At 57.6% G+C, this 16,308-nt stretch overlaps 2 protein-coding genes across 3 annotated transcripts; one reads left to right on the forward strand and one right to left on the reverse strand.

The window, feature by feature from the left end:
- Window positions 1-1,526: 1,526 nt before the first annotated feature.
- LOC309878408 (malignant fibrous histiocytoma-amplified sequence 1 homolog) lies at window positions 1,527-9,041 on the forward strand (the record flags this gene model as incomplete). The annotated part of the gene is given in 12 exon segments (XM_082760837.1): window positions 1,527-1,613; window positions 1,617-1,674; window positions 2,718-3,594; window positions 3,968-4,259; window positions 4,722-4,908; window positions 5,728-5,918; window positions 6,014-6,501; window positions 7,084-7,241; window positions 7,450-7,609; window positions 8,074-8,144; window positions 8,667-8,773; window positions 8,910-9,041. Coding segments are annotated over 12 exon segments (2,694 nt in total). The 3' UTR covers window positions 8,928-9,041.
- Window positions 9,042-9,462: 421 nt separating this feature from the next.
- IRF7 (interferon regulatory factor 7) lies at window positions 9,463-12,957 on the reverse strand. Of its 2 annotated transcripts, XM_082762011.1 has the most exons (11): window positions 12,843-12,957; window positions 12,581-12,743; window positions 12,112-12,274; window positions 11,946-12,031; window positions 11,751-11,796; window positions 11,482-11,604; window positions 11,236-11,400; window positions 11,000-11,125; window positions 10,559-10,933; window positions 10,296-10,414; window positions 9,463-10,057 (listed from the first exon to the last, which is right to left on the reverse strand). In XM_082762011.1, exons 1-11 carry the CDS (start codon window positions 12,863-12,865, stop codon window positions 9,911-9,913), a joined length of 1,536 nt encoding a protein of 511 aa, XP_082618137.1. In that variant the 5' UTR covers window positions 12,866-12,957; the 3' UTR covers window positions 9,463-9,910. The 2 variants fall into 2 exon arrangements, with proteins under 2 accessions (XP_082618137.1, XP_082618138.1); XM_082762012.1 differs by lacking the exon at window positions 11,482-11,604.
- Between the last annotated feature and the right edge of the window lie 3,351 nt (window positions 12,958-16,308).

Here is a 16,308-nt window from a genome sequence, read left to right on the forward strand (position 1 = left end):
TAGAGCTGTGCTTAAGGACAAGCCCTGAGCATTTTGGGGTTGGTCTTCCCTGGTCTGCTCTTTGTATGAAAGTGCAAATTGAATGGAGGGGTTGATGACTTCCAAGATTTTGGAAAGAAGCCTCTTTTTTAGGGAGAAGAGTTTCAGTTTTACAGTTAAACATGTAGCTAGAATGCATGCCTCACAGGTGGGTGTGGGGTTATGAACAGAAACACTTCTGCTAGGTTTCTTGAGAAAATAAAGCCCAGAAGCCTTTATGGTGTTGATGAAACAAAAATGAGAGTGTTATCCAGTTGAGTTTCCATATAGGCTGACAATCAGACACTTTGGGATTTATCAGAGGAACAATTCAGCAGTGAACAGCCTGCACCTGACAAGAGGTTTGAATGACAAAGCTTGACCCAGTAATGGAAGCAACTATGTTGGTGACCAGGAAGACAATAACTTCCTGCTTTGTTCCCCAGACAGATTCACTGTTTTCAGTTCTTGGTTGGTACTAGTCTGAATTAGCTGCAAAGGTAATAGCCTGGTGCAAGATATATCAAATGTGTGTACAGTCTAGGAGCTGTTAAATTTCACTCACATCTGCACCTGCCCATGCCTGGAGAAGCATCGAAGCTGAAAAACACGCACTGTGCAAGTGCTTTCCCCTGAAGTTGTGTGAGAAATAATACTGGTTCCTTCAATCTGCCTACTGTGAAAAATAAATTCGTGAGATTGCCTCTCCCAAGGGCTGACTTACATTGAGCAACGTACCTTAAAATGCCTTTCTGAGCATGTTATACAAAACAATTTTCCTAGTATACTGCATATTCCATGTGCGTTTTTTTTTCTGGTTGACCTTCTCAGATCAGGTGCTGCCACCCATTCAGTGGAAGAAATCTCATTTATTTGACGTGCGCAATGACCTCCTGTTAATGTTCTTCCCCTCCTCTACACCAGTGGTAACACTTAAGCTAAAGAGAAGTTCCTTTAGCAAGCACAAGGATTGCTGGAGGCTGACACGAGCCCTGCTCTGCCACCGTCTTCATCCCACAGCGTTCCCAGCGCTCGTTATAGGAATGAGCTCCCTGGCTTGTGTCAGGTAATGTTGAAAGAGGTCACTGTCCTCCTTGTAGGGGTGAAGGCCTGTCTTACACAGAGCCCTTGTCCCTGCATTTTAAGAGAAGAGTGTTCCTTTGGGGTTACAATGGTTTGGGTGGTGTACAGCACTCTGAGGCCAGGATCTTGGGTGGCAGCTCGTTTCCGTGTGGGAAATGCTTCATAATTACAAAGCAGTACAGGTAAGTACCCTTGCCCCACCATAAGGATTTAAAAGCAATTAAGTTGTTCTGCAATTTAGCTGTTTTCCTGACCAGTAAGAGAATGCAAATAGGTGAGAGCGTGAGGAAGAACTGCTCGGAGTCCTCTACGTTACGGGCAGCTGAAAACAGGAGGCTGGGATCCTCCCGTCATTTGTTGAGCGTGGTGATCAAGGGCTTGGTGTCTGCCCAGGCGTGCTCGAGCTGTTGGGAGCTGCTCTGGGCATGGATGGAGAAAGAGAGGGTGGGGTTCCCGTGCAGAGCCCGGGGAGGCGGGGAGCCACACAAGAGGAGGAAACGAAAGGGGGAGGCTGAGCGATCGGGAGGATCCAGCCGGTGCTGTGCTGCAGGGCCATGGCCCAGCCCAGAGCCTGTGAGTAGTTGCCCCGGCTCTTCGTGCTGCCCACGGGGCCCGGTTTGGATGGTGGTGGGAGCCCTTTGGCTTGTCTTTCTGGAGGAGAGAGGCGAGAAGAGGTGTTTGGGAGTGGGTCAAAGCTGGCTTTCCAAGCAGGCTCGTGGCACGCTCCAGGTTTAGGTGGTGATGCTGAAAGCTCCTGAGTCCGGCATCTTGCGCAAGGGGGTGCCACGCGCGGCGTCATCCGGCGAGGAAGTGAAACAAGGGAGAGGAGAACGAGTTCATCTCTATTTGCTTCTAGTCCTGACCCCCGGCTCTATTCTCACGTGCAAATCCCTCTGCCATAAGCACCCTCCTGTTGGGGCTGCTCTGGCTCGAGGCCTTCCGCAGCTCCCATCTCCTGCTCCCTATCCTCTGGGACACCCCTGCTCTCCCTGCCTTATTCCCTGGCCTCCTTGGGCTGGCAGCAGTGATTTGGGGAGTCGGAGCCTGCATCTGGAGAGGGAGGATGTGAGAGAGGAAGTGTCTGATCTCGCCAGCCCTGGCCTCAAAGCATCATTGCCTTGGCTGTGGTCTGGCGCTGGGGGCGGGTGGCAGCACAAGGGTGCTCTGGGCAGGTTATCTGGGGAGCAGCTCTCCGCCACGTGCCGGCTATGCCCTGCCAGCCTGCTGCTGAAATTAGGGCAGCTGCATCTGCTGGCACAGCTCTCACAGTGCTCTAATGAGAGCAAAGCTGTTACTGCGACCCTGGGGCTCCCGGCTGAGATGCGGTGGGCATCGTTTCTTCTACCGCTTCCCCCATCTTCAGGCCCAGACAAGATCCTCTCGTCTCGGCTTTGTTCCCTCTCCTGAGCGAGGCCAGGAGCTGTGGTCACGCTGCTCAAACAGCTCTTTGCGCTTAGCCTCAGCTTTGTCTTACTGGACAGAATGGTCTCAAATTTTGCCAAGCGCAAGGTCTCAAGAGAGCAAATGATCTGCCCCTGTGCAGCTGAAAGGCTCTCTTCCAGCAGGCCGGCAGCTGCGTGGTGTCCTTACAAACCTTTCCTGTCCCACGTGTCCAGGTCCGGAGCAGGACGGCTTGCGGGAGGTGACTCTCTCCACCCAGAGGCTGCGGGTGCTGCCCCCAGCAGTCCTGAGCAATCCCGCACTGGAGAGCCTTGACCTCGACAGGAACAAACTCAGGAGCATCGCCGGCGTTTCTAAGCTTTGCAACCTGAAGAAGCTCATACTGTCCAAGAACGAGATTGTGGACTTTCCCAAGGAAATCCAGAGACTGGTCTGGTTAGAGAAGCTCGAACTGAATCAGAACCAAATCCGGGTCATCCCAGAGGGGATTTTCTCTCATCTCCCCAGGCTTAAGCACTTGCGGCTGAACAACAACCGTCTGGGTGCTCTCCCCAGGGACCTGGCAGCCTGTCGAGGCAGCCTCCAGTACCTCAACATCTCCAACAACCTGTTTCGAACCTTCCCCCAGCCTGTCCTGCAGCTGGCAAACCTACAGGAGCTCCATGTGCAGAATAACGCCCTTCGCCAGCTCCCCAAGGAGCTGTTCCAGGGGCAGTCCCTGAAAATGTTCAGGGCCAACGGGAACCCACTCAGGGAGCCACCCAGCGAAGTGTGCGCCGGTGGCATCCAGCAGATCCTGAATTACTTCAACCAGCTCCAACACGGTTCGGGGCAGGAGGACAAGAGGGTCAAGACCATGTTCCTGGGGGCCTCGCTGGCAGGGAAATCCACCATCTGCAAGAGCCTGAAGCAGAGACAAAGCAAACTGGTGCCCAAGGAAGAGCGGACGGTTGGGATAGAGATCAGCGAGTTCCGGATCGATGACTTCACCTTTCTCTTCTGGGACTTTGCTGGCCAGCTGGAGTATTACATGACTCACCATGTGTTCATCACCCCACAGGCACTTGTCATCCTTGTCATCAACCTCCACAGGTAAGTGCTGAATTCAAGGCAGAGTGGGAGCAGACCAACGAACCTGGGTTGGGCAAGCTTTTCCTTTCCATTTCCACAATTCTTGCCAGTTCCATTGTACCTTCATAGCTGTTCTCTGCTGGACTAAATAGATCTCACTCTCCCCCTTTTTGGAGATCACATTTTTTATTAAGCCACTAGATCTGGCATCACCTTACTAAAGCCCCATGTTTTGAGAGGTTTAAGCATTAACTTCTCTTGTGGCAAGTGATCCCAATTTATGTGGTCCCCAGCTTTGCTTTCTGCCTCAGAGATTCCTCTTCAAGGATTCAGTCTTCAAAGGTTCAGAGCATTAGATGTGAATTTGGGAATTTTTCTCTCTCTCCCTCCCCAGGTACCAAACTAACGATGAAACGTTCAAGGACCTTGTTGGTTTCTGGATCAACAACCTGTCCATGCGAGTCCCAAACTCGGTGGTGCTTCCTGTGGGAACCCACGTGGACTGCTGCCAGGAGGGAGAGGTGGAGGAGAAGAGGTCTGACATCATGTCCAAGATCGCGGCCATGCTGGTGGAGAGAAAAAACAACCTTGCTCACTTCATCAACAACCTGGAGGACAGCGAGGAGCCTGAGTTTTATGTGGACCAGTGGGAGAGGCTGAAGGAGATGGAGAACCACATGTTAACCGTAGGGCCAATTATTGTGGATTTGCTGCAGCTATCAGGGGAGCTGGGCAAGCTCGCAGGGTTTGGGGTGCTTACACAGGCCCGTTTAGTGGGGTAGCTGATGCCGTGATGGTACCTCGTGGTCTGCGTTCACCTCTCTCAGAATGCTGCTGGCGATGGTTGCCCACCGCTGCTGCATCAGACTATCCCCACAGCAGCTCCATGGGGCTGGGGCAGACAAATTTGGTTTGCAAGCACCAAGGTGTGGGTGGGTGGTTTTCTGGGGCGGCTGCAGCACAGGGCAGGTGTCCTTCCTGTGGTGCTTAGCACACTGTTCGGTGTGGCAAACCTCCGAGGATGCAGAGCTTCACTGGGCAACCAGGAGCGCGGCTTGGCTTCCCTCAGCAGGGCGTCCACCATTTTGTGTGGCCCTGGCCTCCGCCGGTCTTCCCTTTGGCAGGTGCGTGTGCTTTTTCTCTTCCAGATCTTAGACTTAGTTGCTGTCAACTGCACAAACCACCATGACATCAAAAGGCTCGAAGCCACGATTCTGGAGCACGTGAGGAACGAAGAGCTCTTCCCTGAGGTGGTCCGGGTGCTGCCGCCTGTCTACCGGCAGGTGGAAGCCGCCATCATGGATATCGCACAGGGCGAGGAGGTGGCTGAGCACGGTGAGCGGTTTTGGTTTCCAAACCTATGCCTTGCCAAATTTACTTTAACGCCCCTAGCCCCTTCTCTGTGTCTTCAGCGACAGGCCTAGCAGGCAGCCCTGGCTCCTCACCTACATTTCCAAAGCAAAAGAAAAAAATTTCCTGCACCACCTGAGTGCTCTCTGGCTCCCCTGCAGCTGCAGGGCTAGAGGATGAGGAGCAAATTCCTGTGTGTTGTGGAGATAAGCCACATTTTGTTGTCTGTGTCCCTGTGCTCTCTGCATGACTAAATGACACTGAGATTAAACTTGCCATTAGAGGTCTTCTAGTGGGAAACAAGCCATGCATTCAAACACTGAAAAAAGCAGAATCAGCCTCATGTTTCAGATGCTCCGCTGAGGTCCTGGCAGGCACCAGCGCTGAGGCAAGGCAATGCCATGGGAACTGGAGGGTGGCGGGGCGAAGCATTGCTGCTTCCTGCACGGTGGCTTCGCTACAGCGCCCCAAGGGACGTGTGTGCAGCTGGGGATGCTCCCCTGGCACTCATCGTGAGCGGCGGCAGAGCTGGTACCTCCGTGGGGATGCCTGTGCACACCTTTCGCACACCCTCTGAGCTTTGCTTCTCAGGCCTCTGCTGCAGCACCGCAGCAGGACAGCCCAGGGTGGGCAAAGCGCCTTGCGCCGCGGGCACCGAGCATCGCTCTGGTCCCGGCTGCTGCCCTAGGGGTGGCACGGCCTGTGTGACCATGGGTACTGGTGGTGCTCCTTGGTACTGCAAAGCCTCCGGCTGCTGGCTTGGCAGCTGTGGGCAGCGTGCTGAGCACCAGCGTCTCCCTCTAGGCATGATGGACCTCCAGTACCTGCTCAGCAAACTCTCCCTGCGCGAGCACCTGGCCAGCCTGGACAGAGAGCTTCTGCAGGACATCTTGCGGTACCTCCACCGCATCGGGCTCATTGTGTGGTACGAGGAAATCAAGCACCTGGAAAGCACGGTCTTTCTGCAGCCCACCTTCCTCATCACTATGTTCAGGGTAAGCACGGGGACAAAGACCACGATCTCTGCACAGCCTGAGCTCAGCGGTGCTCCTCTTGCTGCAGCCTCCTGTCTCCCTTTCTTCCTGCCCAGCTCCTCGTGAGGTACCGCCTGGTCCAGCAGCTGGAGAGCATCTCCGTGGACACGCTGATCGCAGAGCACGCCACCATCAGAGACAGGTCCAACTGGGTGTGGACCTTCAAGTCAAAGGCAATGCTGTGCCACCGGGCAGTGCGTGCTCTGGTGAAGTACCAGCTCTGTTCGGAAGGGATGCAGGACGTCTTTGAGGAAATCATGGGGTACAAGCCCCACAGAGGGAGAGGGAAGCTCTTCAGCCTCCTGGAGCACTTTGAGCTCTGCCTGGAGGTGAGGCACGCCAAAGCTCTCAACCCACAGGCCTGCGAGTTTGTGCCTGGGAAGCCATGGGAGACCATGCGGGGCCAAGGGGAGTCCTGGTACTTGTTCCCAACCTACCTGAACCAGACCGAAGAGGTTGCTGAGGTGTGGGGAGGAGATCACCCTGAGGACCTCCACATCCGTGCCTACTTCTCACCTGAAATACCTGAGGGTTTCTTTCAGAGGTAAGCAGTTATTTCTGGCCGTGCTGAGGCTGGCGTTGGGGTTGGTTTGGTACACAGCAGCTACAACAGGCTCTCAGCTGTGGCAACCATAACAGCTGAGGCACAAGGCCAGGACTCGGGAGACCATGGTAGGACCTCAACTCTACCCCAGACTTGTGGGGCTGTACGTGAATCATTTTAATATTTGCTGGCTGGATGTGAGCAAGGAAAACAGTCCTTCTGCTTTACCTTTCATGCAGGGTGGTTTTTGGCAGGCCACAGGGCTAGTCTGCCTATCCAGGCACTTGGAGATCTCCCAGTCCCACTACAGCAGAGAGCTGGGAAGGGTCCAGTTTCCACTGGGACAGTTCCAGTTTCCGGAAGGTCTCCTGGGGTTCTTGACTTGTACCCAGAGTTTTATCTGGTGTCCAAACATGGAAGCAGCTCATGGCTTAAGAGGCTGCTTGAGCTTTTGAGGTCCTCTTTTATCTTCTAGCTCGATTCTGGCTGATGTTGGCTCTGTATTTCTGAGGCCCACCAGGTGCCACTCTTTCTCCATGTGCGGGAGGAAGGAGATTAAAGCCCCAGGCAATCTACCTGCAGGTTCCTGGTGAAAGCTTGTTCCTTCTACTCCACACACTGGGTGGCCAAGGTGACCTGCCTGCTCATATGCAATGGCAAGCCTCTGCTGATCAAAGAGAACAACCAGAGGGCGTACAGCTACCTGGAGCTCCGAAGCAGAAAGCCAGCAGGAACAACAGGTAAGGATCCCTGTCCCCATGCAGCCTGTGTGCTGCGCTGGTGCCATGGCTCCCAACCAAAAACCTCTGCAGCAATTCCCTTTAAGGTGAAAAACAGCTGGCACACCGGTTCTGACGGACACAACCAAGCTGGAAATGATCCATGTTCACCCAGGCCACCGTTCTGGGTGGTCATGAGTAACTGTGACTTTCTCCTTCTGTCTGGAAGGATTCCAGTTTACCTGGGACTTCCTCATGGCTGTCGTGTTCATCGTCCAGAAGCTCTCAGAGGAGTGGCCAGGGCTGCATGTGTGCGTGAAGACGCCTTGCCGGACTGCTGGCTGTCCTGCGGAGCTGGTCTGGCCAGACATGGACGGCAAAAACACTGTGTATGTATGTGCTGTCTCGGCAGGCACGGGGCTGGAGCCCGATGGCTGCTGTTGCAGTGCCAGGGAGGCTGATCAGCTTTTAAAAGATGTGTCGAATTCATTGCAATGCTGCTGGGCCCTGTGCTGCCCTTCTGAGCCTGTGCCACACAGGTGGTAGCATTTAATGGCACGAGAAACTCGAGCAAGGAAGGAAAGGAGAAAAAAGTTGAGACTTGGGGGCTTAGGGAAATGTCACATAATGTCCTCTCGGGCTTGGTCTGGGACAGGGCAGTGCCAGATTTCCCCCATTTCATAAGGAGCCGGGGGCTCAGGCACCCAGGGAGGCAGCCCCATCCCACCAACCATGGGGCCCTACATCAGAGTGGGAAGAGGCATCCTTGCCCACCGCCTTGGCACCATCTTCCATGGGAAGTGCTGAAGGCAGATCCTGCTCGTTCTTCTCCTCGGGGCTTTTTCCCTTACAGGACGAAGGAAGAAGTTAAAACCTGTGGAACGTGTGGTCATCGGTTTGGAACAGAGCTGCTCTTACCAAAAGGTGAGCCCGGAAAGGGCAGCACCACAGAGCAGCCAGACGAGAAGCAGGGGCTTAAATGGGAGGTGTGGGGGTAAAGGGGCATGTTTACTGTCTTTAAACGGTGAGGAGCTTGTAGGGGAAATCCCATGCGCGGTGCCTGCTCACTTCACGGCCCTCTCTTCCTGGCCCAGCAGTGGCAGCAAGCAGCCTTTGTGCAGTTCGGTGGGTTGCAAACCCTTTTGGTTCGGGGCGTCTCACCCCATGGGCAGGCCCTGGCCGCCATGCCAACGGTGGCTGTGACAGCCAGGCCTGGGAACACAGGCTGTGCTCCCCCTTCCCACTGCCCTTCGTGCCTGGAAGCACGTCCCCCGACGCCCAAACCGCAGCAGTTTTTCCCCTCACTCTGAGCCCAAAGCAGCTGCTACTCGCCATCCTGTCACCAGTGGGGCTCCCTGTTTATCTTTAGGGTTGAATAACTCAATTGCTGGGTTTATGGGAGCGGAGTTGCCTAACAGCTGACGGTCCCCTCCTGCGTCCCCGCAGTGCCCACGCACCCGGAGGCGCCCCCGGCGCAGCCAGCCGTTCACTACTACGTGACCAGCTACGGCACCACCACCTTTGGACCCAGCAGCATCCACGTCAACCGGCAGGTAGGTGGGGGCCGTGCGTGGCAGGTCCCCTGCCCGTGTCCCCGTGCCACCCTCCCCACGCAGCTCCGTGCGGCTGGCTGGTCCTGCGGCGCTCCCCCGTGCTCTGTGTTGCCGTGACTCTATGTTTTGTTTCCAGAACATCTCAAGTGAGTAACCTCAGGCCAGCAGGGAGGTGCTTGTGGAAGACATAAATATTACTTTTAAGGCAGAGACAAGCTGTCCTCAACGCGTTTTCTTCCTGGCTTGCAAGTCCTGCATGCATCCCTGATGCATGGAAATAAATACATAAATAAATGCGTCCTTCATGTGTGGGAAGTCGCCTCATCTCCGGGGGACAGCATGCTCACAGCTGCTGCCCTACGAGCCCAATGTCAGCAGCTACGAGATAAAGCACAGCAGCAATTTGGTGCCCCAAAGGTTAATAATTTAGCTGCAAAGGCCACTTCTGGTTCTTGAGCTGCACGTCAAGCAGCCTACTCCCTGCTGCTGGGGTTAACCCGTGCCTCGATCCCTTTCCCAAAGGGGACGTGGTCACTGTCGGGCTGTGGCTGGCCGGGGCTCTGCTGGGACAAAGCTGGCCCGGGGGCTTCAGGGCACGAAGGGCTCGGGGCAGATGTCTATGCAACACCAGCAAGCAGGAAGCACTTTTATATATACATATATTTAAACTTAAAAAAAAAAATCAGAAAAATAAATCTATAAGTGACCACACTACAAAAACCCAGGTTAGCAGCTGCCCGTACTGGCTGAGAGGAGCTGAGTGTCAGTTCCAGCACCGGCCGGTGAAACTGTTCTTGGGGGTGGAGCAGGAGGGAGCCCACCTCTGATGCCCCGCCACTGCTGCAGGGGTAAAGTGCCGCACAGCCAGAGCAGAGGCTCTGCCAACCACTTCTGGAGCTTTTAGAGCTGCTTTCTCTTGGAGGGCGGGACGTGGCTGGCCTGCATGGCCCCAGGTGTGCTCTGCTAATTCTCAGTCAGCACCTGCGGCCAGAGCAGGGGTGCCAGAGTGCCCAGGGAGAGCTTACACAGCTCGTTCCTGCTGTGCAGCGGTGAGATCAGTCCGTCCAGATGCAACAGCACCCGAAAACACTCTGCAAGCACCGCAGAAGAGGCCGGAGGGGGCAGGGGCAGAGAGTGTCAGTCTATCTGCATGTTGTACTGCTCGATGAGCTCGTAGAGGCTGAAGGAGTCGGAGAGCTGCAGGCTGACGTTGCCACTGTTGAGGGAGGAGGCTCCCTGCCGCTGCACCTGCTCGTACCAGTGCTCGCAGAACTTGGGCACCAGCTGGGGCAGAAAAGGGGCACCGTGTCCTGCAGGCAGCCCTTGTGGCCCCGTCCCCCTAGAGCTGAGGAAGGAGGCACCCAGGGCACCCCTGTCCCCGAGGGGCCCACTCCACATGTACCCAGCCCCACATCGCCCCCAGCCCCTGAGGGCTCCCCCCCCAGCTTCCCACCTCCCGCGGCCCCCAGGAACACCTCCCCAGGCTGTAGGGGTGGCCGTCAGCCCCCTCGGGGCCGCTCACCTTCACCAGGATGAGCTTGGACTCCTTGGGCTTGCAGTTGGAGAAGCACTGCCCGAAGCAGAGGAAGATGGTGAAGTCGGGGGAGCGCTCCCTGCGGTTGTCGCGGAAGTCCCTGAGGTCTGCAAAGCAAAGGTCGGGCTTGGCTTCGGGGCGAGCCCAAGAGACGGCAGCGGGCACCGTGGGGACAAAAGGGACGGGAGGGGTCGGGTGGTGCCCAGCCTGGGGCTGCCCCCTTCCCACCACCTCCACCCTTCCTTCCCTACCTGTGCAAAACCTGTGGAAGTCGAAGATGGAGGTCTCCTGGTCCCGGCACAGGAGGTTGGGTGGGGGTTTCCCGTTGTCGAGCTGCTGCGACAGAGCCCAGAAGACCTTGCACTTCTTCAGGCGGGTGGCGAAGAGCTTGCCGGCGCGCTGCTCCAGCCGCAGCCCCACGCCCAGCAGCAGCTCCTCGGTGTACTGCCGCTGCTTGCTGTCGGCCAGGCCCTCGGGGCTGGGGAAGAGGACGTGCTGCCCCGGCTGCAGGACCACCACCGGGTCCAGGGACTGGTAGGTCAGCAGGCACTGCCTGTCATTCACCACCTCCTGGTGGACCGTCTTCCCCCGGTAGTAGATGGTGACATCCAGGTGCGGGGGGATCCCTGTGACAAGCAGCAGTCAGCGGCGGCTCCCAAAACTTCGACCCGCTCCCTCCTCCAGCCCCTCACCTGTGTCATCCGTGGGTGGCGCGGGGTTGGCGTTGGGGTGGAAGAGCAGCTCCTCGCCCGCGGACAGCACGGGGACAGCAGGCTCCGGCTCGGCGGGGTGCGTGTGGCACGGCAGTGACACGGCTCCTGTGACAGCATGGGGACAGCGTCGGCCTCACAATTTGGGGACATCCTCCCCCATTCACCTCTCGCCCCATTACGTTGGTTTCCCATGTCCGGAGCCCTGCAGCACCCACCTGGGATGGTTTGCTCCCCCAGCAGCATGTGCTCCGAGGGGCCGTAGGCTCCCAGCGGGGGCTGCTCCGCCGCGGGCCTCCACTCCTGAAACACCGTCGGGGGGAGGCAGCCGCCTTGGCCAGGGCCGGGCTGGAGCAGAGCATCCTTGTTGTGCAGGACATCCCCTGAGGAGACAGCATGGGTGGGGACAGGGTCACCCCCACCCCTCTGCGCCTCCCCCCGGCCCCGAGCAGGGCCAGTCTCACCTGCGGGCGGCCAGGGGGACGGTGTGGGGTCGGTGGTGGAGATGTTGCAGTGCTGCAGCACCCACTGCAGCATGTCCAGGTCCTCCTGCGTCAGCGACTGCGTGGTGGGAGCAGTGGTGCTGCCTGGGGGGGCATGGTGGGGGGAGCTTTACCAGCCATCGGCGACCCCAAATTACAGCCCCCGCCAGCCAGCGGCACCCCGCGGTTGCTCGGCTCTGGGGCAAACCCACCCAGGTGCCCCCCCCACGAGCTGGGGGACCGGTGCCTACCTCGGGGGACGATTTGTAGGGCCACATCGTGGTGGTTGAGCTCCAGCTGCAAAGGGAAGCAGGAGGGGGCTTTACTGACAGGGCCTGGGGCACGGGGTGGGTGCTGGGCTCCAGTTCTGGAGCACCCCAAGGATTTGGGGGACGGGGGATGCAGGCCCTGGCTCCTTCCCCTCCTGCCATGCTGACCCCCGGTACCTGTGGCTGCTGCTGTGGCTGCTGCTGCGGCGGGGCGTCCGCCACGGGGACCCCAAGCCCTGTGTCCTGGCCGTGCTGGGGGGCAGCTGGAAGGAGAACGGGGTGAGGGGGGCGCCCCGAGCTCAGCCTCCCCTTCCCTAATTGCTCCTTGCGGGCCTGGGCTCACCTGAGGTGACGGCGAAGACCTTGTGAGGGTCGTCGCTGTTCTTGGAGTTGTCCTCCAGCAGCGTGAACATGTGGGTGCTCCTCAGGGCGCAGCGAAAGTTGGTCTTCCACTTGGCCGGGTCCTCGGGGCTCCCCTCGTACCTCCCGCTGGCCTGCGCCCAGGCCTGGGGGGCGCGGGGGTGAGCGCAGGGACCCCGGCCCCGGGGGCACCCGTTTTGGGGGACACTGGTGCCCCCTCCCCAAGTCTGCCCATCTCACCCACCGTGGAGACCTCACGGTCACTGCTGGCCTACACCTGTGCCCCTGCCTCGTGGTCAGCCCGTCCCCCACACTGAGGAACTTGAGGTCGCTGCTGGTGGCCTCCATCTCACCTCCCGTGAAGGCTTTGTGGTCTCTGCTCCCTGCACCCCCTCCCATCCAACCTCGACAGCCCAGGCGGGGTGGCCACCTCTCCCCTCCCTCCCACCCACCTTGAAGATCTCGATGTCGCTGCTGGTGACATCCTTCCTGGCGTTGTGCTTCCAGGGGATGCGGAAGACCTTCTGGGCCGGGTTGGTCCAGCAGAGCCCCTGGTACAAGCCGCTGTCGATGGCGTTCAGCAGCCACGGCCCAAAACGCAGCTTCTGGGCGTCCCTGTGGGGGCACGGGGCCGTCACCGCGGGGGGCTCGGGGCTCGCAGCCCCCCGGCCCGGTGCTGGGCCCCCTGCCCGGCAGGCGGAGGCTGCCGCTTACCCTTCGCTCTCCGCTGTTGCCATGGTGTCCCCACTGCCCTCACTCCCCTCCCGGAGCCCCCAGCAGCAGCAGGACTGGCTGTGGGGTCCCGGTGCCTTTCCCCCCAACCTGTTGGTATCGGGGTTCCCTTCCGCGGGTGCCGGCTCTTATAGGATCGGCAGTGGGAGCGGCTTTCCTGGAAATCACGTGGGGATCCCGAAACTGAAACTGGCTGCTTGGGTGGCTGGGGGGGGAGGATGGGTGGCTGGCTGGGGGGTCACGGCACCGAGCTGCAACCCCTGGGGTCCCCTTTCACAGGGTCTCCCCCTTCCCCTCCCCATCCCTGTCCCCATCCCCGTCCCTGTCCCCACTGTGCAGGGGGCTTGGCTCAGGATAGGGGTGCACGGCCCCCCGAGCACCACCGGGGTGATGGCGGGGGGTGAGCAGGAGCAGCTGCCAGCCCTGTTGTGCCCACCTGAAAGCAATTAGTGCCCTCGGAGGTAATTACTGCGCTGACCAGTGCCGCGCTGCAATATCTGTGACTCCACCCCTCAAACAACAACAACAACAACACAGCAAATCCAGGCCGAAAGCTGCACTTGTAAAAGCTGCACCCCCGGGGGCTGCAGGCCTGGGGGCGATGAGGGCTGGCAGGGGGGTCCCGGGCAGGATCAGGCCCCGCTGTGCTGGGGGGGGCTTGGGGTACCCGGTGCTGGCCTGGCCTTGGCGGCTCCCGGCCCCGGTTTCGGTGCCGTGGCTGTGGTTTCCATATCCAGTACAGCTGCCGGCTGCTCTCGCTCCCTACAGGCTGCTCCAGCCCCAAAGAGCCAAAGCAAGGGAGGGCAGCACCCCAAAATGGAGTAATGGGGCCGGCCCCTGGATGCCCCAAAACGCCCGGGTCTGGCTGTGCCCACAGCCACCGGGGCTTTCCAGGTGCACTGGCGGCTTGGCACAGGCACGCAGGGCTCAACCTTGAGGCTGGAAACTCCCGTGCCTCCTTTTTTATGTTTGTTTGCTCGATACTTATTGCGTGCCTTCTCCTTTCGGGCTGCCTGGGTTTGCACGCTAAGGGCATGAGCAGGGAAATGGAGCTCCTGGGGTGAGGGCTCCCCACACAGCCCGAGGACAGCACAGCTGCAGCACCACAGAGCCTCCTGCCACCTTGATGGAAATACCAGGGTTAAACATTAAAAAAAAAAAAGAGGGGAAAATAATAAATCAGGCCTGATGCTGTGCATCCCCACGGGGACATTTCTGATGGGGTGACCGCCTGCAGCTGCTGCGGCCCCGCAAGCCCCTGGGAGGGGGATGGAGGCTGGGGGCAAATTCCCTGTGCTGGAAAGGGGAAGCGGTGCCGGGGCGGGCTGCAGCTGGTTTCCAGTAAGTGCCGGGGGCCCGTCACAGAAAACAGCCCCCCCTGCACCTCCGGGACTGGGGAGGCCACGCGTGAGACGAGGGGAAAATAGGGAATGGCATAGCTCAGGGCACTAGGGCTGAGCACTCGCTTCTCCCTGAGCCTGGCCCAGCTCTGCGGGGAGTGTTTAAAACCAAGAAGCCCCCGGGGGCAGACAGGCAAAGGCCTTGCCCCAGGCCTTGAGTGCTGACACCCTGGGGCCCAAGCACCTGCTCTGGGCCCCTTTCTCCTCTACACTTCTCTCTTGTGAGGAATTTTCCTCTTCCTTTCCAGGAACTTCTCCCTGTTGCTTAAGAGGAAGTGCTGAAAGGCTCCTAATAATTTCTTTGCTCCCCAATAATTTCTTCTCCTTCCTTGCCAGGATTTCCCCCCCGGTGCATTGTACAAAGTTCCCCCGCTGTCCCTCTCTGTTGCCCTGCAGGAAATTTCCCTGTTACTTCCCAGGGACCCCTTCCTTGTCTTCCAGGAACGTTCCCCGTGGCTTTGCAGGATATTTCCCTCCCATTGGTTTTTGGGAAGCTCCTCCCTTGCTTCCTAGGAGATTTCCTTGTTCCTTCTCAGCAAATATTCACCTTCCTTTCTGGGAAGCTCCTCCCTTGCTTCCTAGCCTCTTTTGCTCCAGGAAATTTCCCCTTCATGCTCCGAAAAAATGTCACTTACTTACTAAGCATTTTCCCCCTTCGCTTTCCAAGGATTTTACCAATTTTCCAAAGGTTTTTTGTTTTGTTTTTGTTTTCAGAAAGACATTTTTTATTTTTATTTTTTTTTTTAATAAATGTCATTGTTGCTTCCTAGCACTTTTTCCTCTTTGCTTCCCGGGAGACACCCCGTATGGTTTTCTATATCCTCCAGGAATTCCCATTGTGTTTTTGAGGAAATGCCCCTGTTAGCTCCCCCATTACTTTCTAGGCACACCACCTATTGCTTTCTACAAAATTCCTGATGATTCCCAGGAAATTTGGCCCTTTGCTTGTGACGAATTCCTCCCCCTAGAGCTTTCTAGGGCATTCCTACCTCGTCTTGCAGGAAATTTCCCTGTCACCCTGCAGGATATTTCACTGTAGCTTTTAAAGATTTCTCTCTCATTTCCCCAGACTTTTCCCTTTTGCTTTGTAGGATTTTCCTCCCCCCACTTTAGGACATTTCCTCCTCGCTTTCCAGGCAGCTGCACTTCTCAGCGCATTTCCCCCCTTTCCTCCAGGGCAGTTTTTCCTTGCCCAGACCAGGCACTAAGCACCAAAAAGTTCCAGATCCAGCGCCAGGGCAGGGACAAGGTGACACAGGACAACGTACGGCCGAAAAGGGCCTGTGGCCAAGGGGAGCCCCATGCTGGAGCAATGGGGTTAGGTTGCTCCAGGTGCCACCCCTGCTGTCCCCTGCCCTGGGGACACGTCACCTGCAGAGAGGGGAGCAGAGACCTGGCCAGGGCGGGCAGAGCTGTGTTGCTCTCAGCACATTTGTTTGCTTTTCTTTCTTAATACTGGAAAAAAAAATAAACATTTAGAGGTTTCTCTGAATAGGCGATTAACTGACTGGAATCCCCCCACTCCAACCTGTATTTGGCTCTTGGCCGGTGACAGCCTGCGGGGTCACAGCCACTGCCACCTCCCGAGCCCCTCAGGTGCCCCCCAGCCCTCACCCCTCCGAAATGCAGGGTGGGGAAAGCAGGGAGGAAAAGAGCTCCGAGCCCCCCCAAACTTACACCTGGGTTTGGAAAACCATAAACGTCGGCCTCTCAGCAAGTGGGATTTGGGGTAGTTTGCTGCTTTCTGGTGTGCATCCCACCTCCCTTCCTTATTTTTGCAAAGCTCAGGCTGACTTCTTTCAATTTCCCCGTGAGGCACCAGAGGAGCTGGAGGTTTCAGGAGGAGGGAGCAGTTCCATGAAGAGGTTTTTAAAAGCATCTAAAAGAAGGGGAACTTTCCCTTGATTTCAGACCTGCACCTGCACCAAGTTTCACCCCCAGCTGCCAACACTCAGACAGCACAAGGGGGGGGTCCCTGGGTCACCAGCTTTAAGGGGCAATCCCCGTGCAGAAGGGCGAGCAGAACCCCCCTGCTTTAGATGCAGGGT

The sequence above is a fragment of the Aythya marila genome, assembly GCF_965140915.1.
Source record: "Aythya marila genome assembly, chromosome: 5".
NCBI classification, from domain to species: Eukaryota; Metazoa; Chordata; class Aves; order Anseriformes; family Anatidae; genus Aythya; species Aythya marila.

What these genes read in the sequence shown, in the direction of transcription:
- IRF7 (XM_082762011.1), bottom strand. Translation starts at nt 12,865, where the DNA reads ATGGCAACAGCGGAGAGCGAAGG. An exon ending in GCCACCCACGGATGACACAG is followed by an intron (nt 10,934 to 10,999) that starts GTGAGGGGCTGG and finishes TGCTTGTCACAG; the next exon opens with GGATCCCCCCGCACCTGGAT. An exon ending in CCAAGCTCATCCTGGTGAAG is followed by an intron (nt 10,058 to 10,295) that starts GTGAGCGGCCCC and finishes TTTCTGCCCCAG; the next exon opens with CTGGTGCCCAAGTTCTGCGA.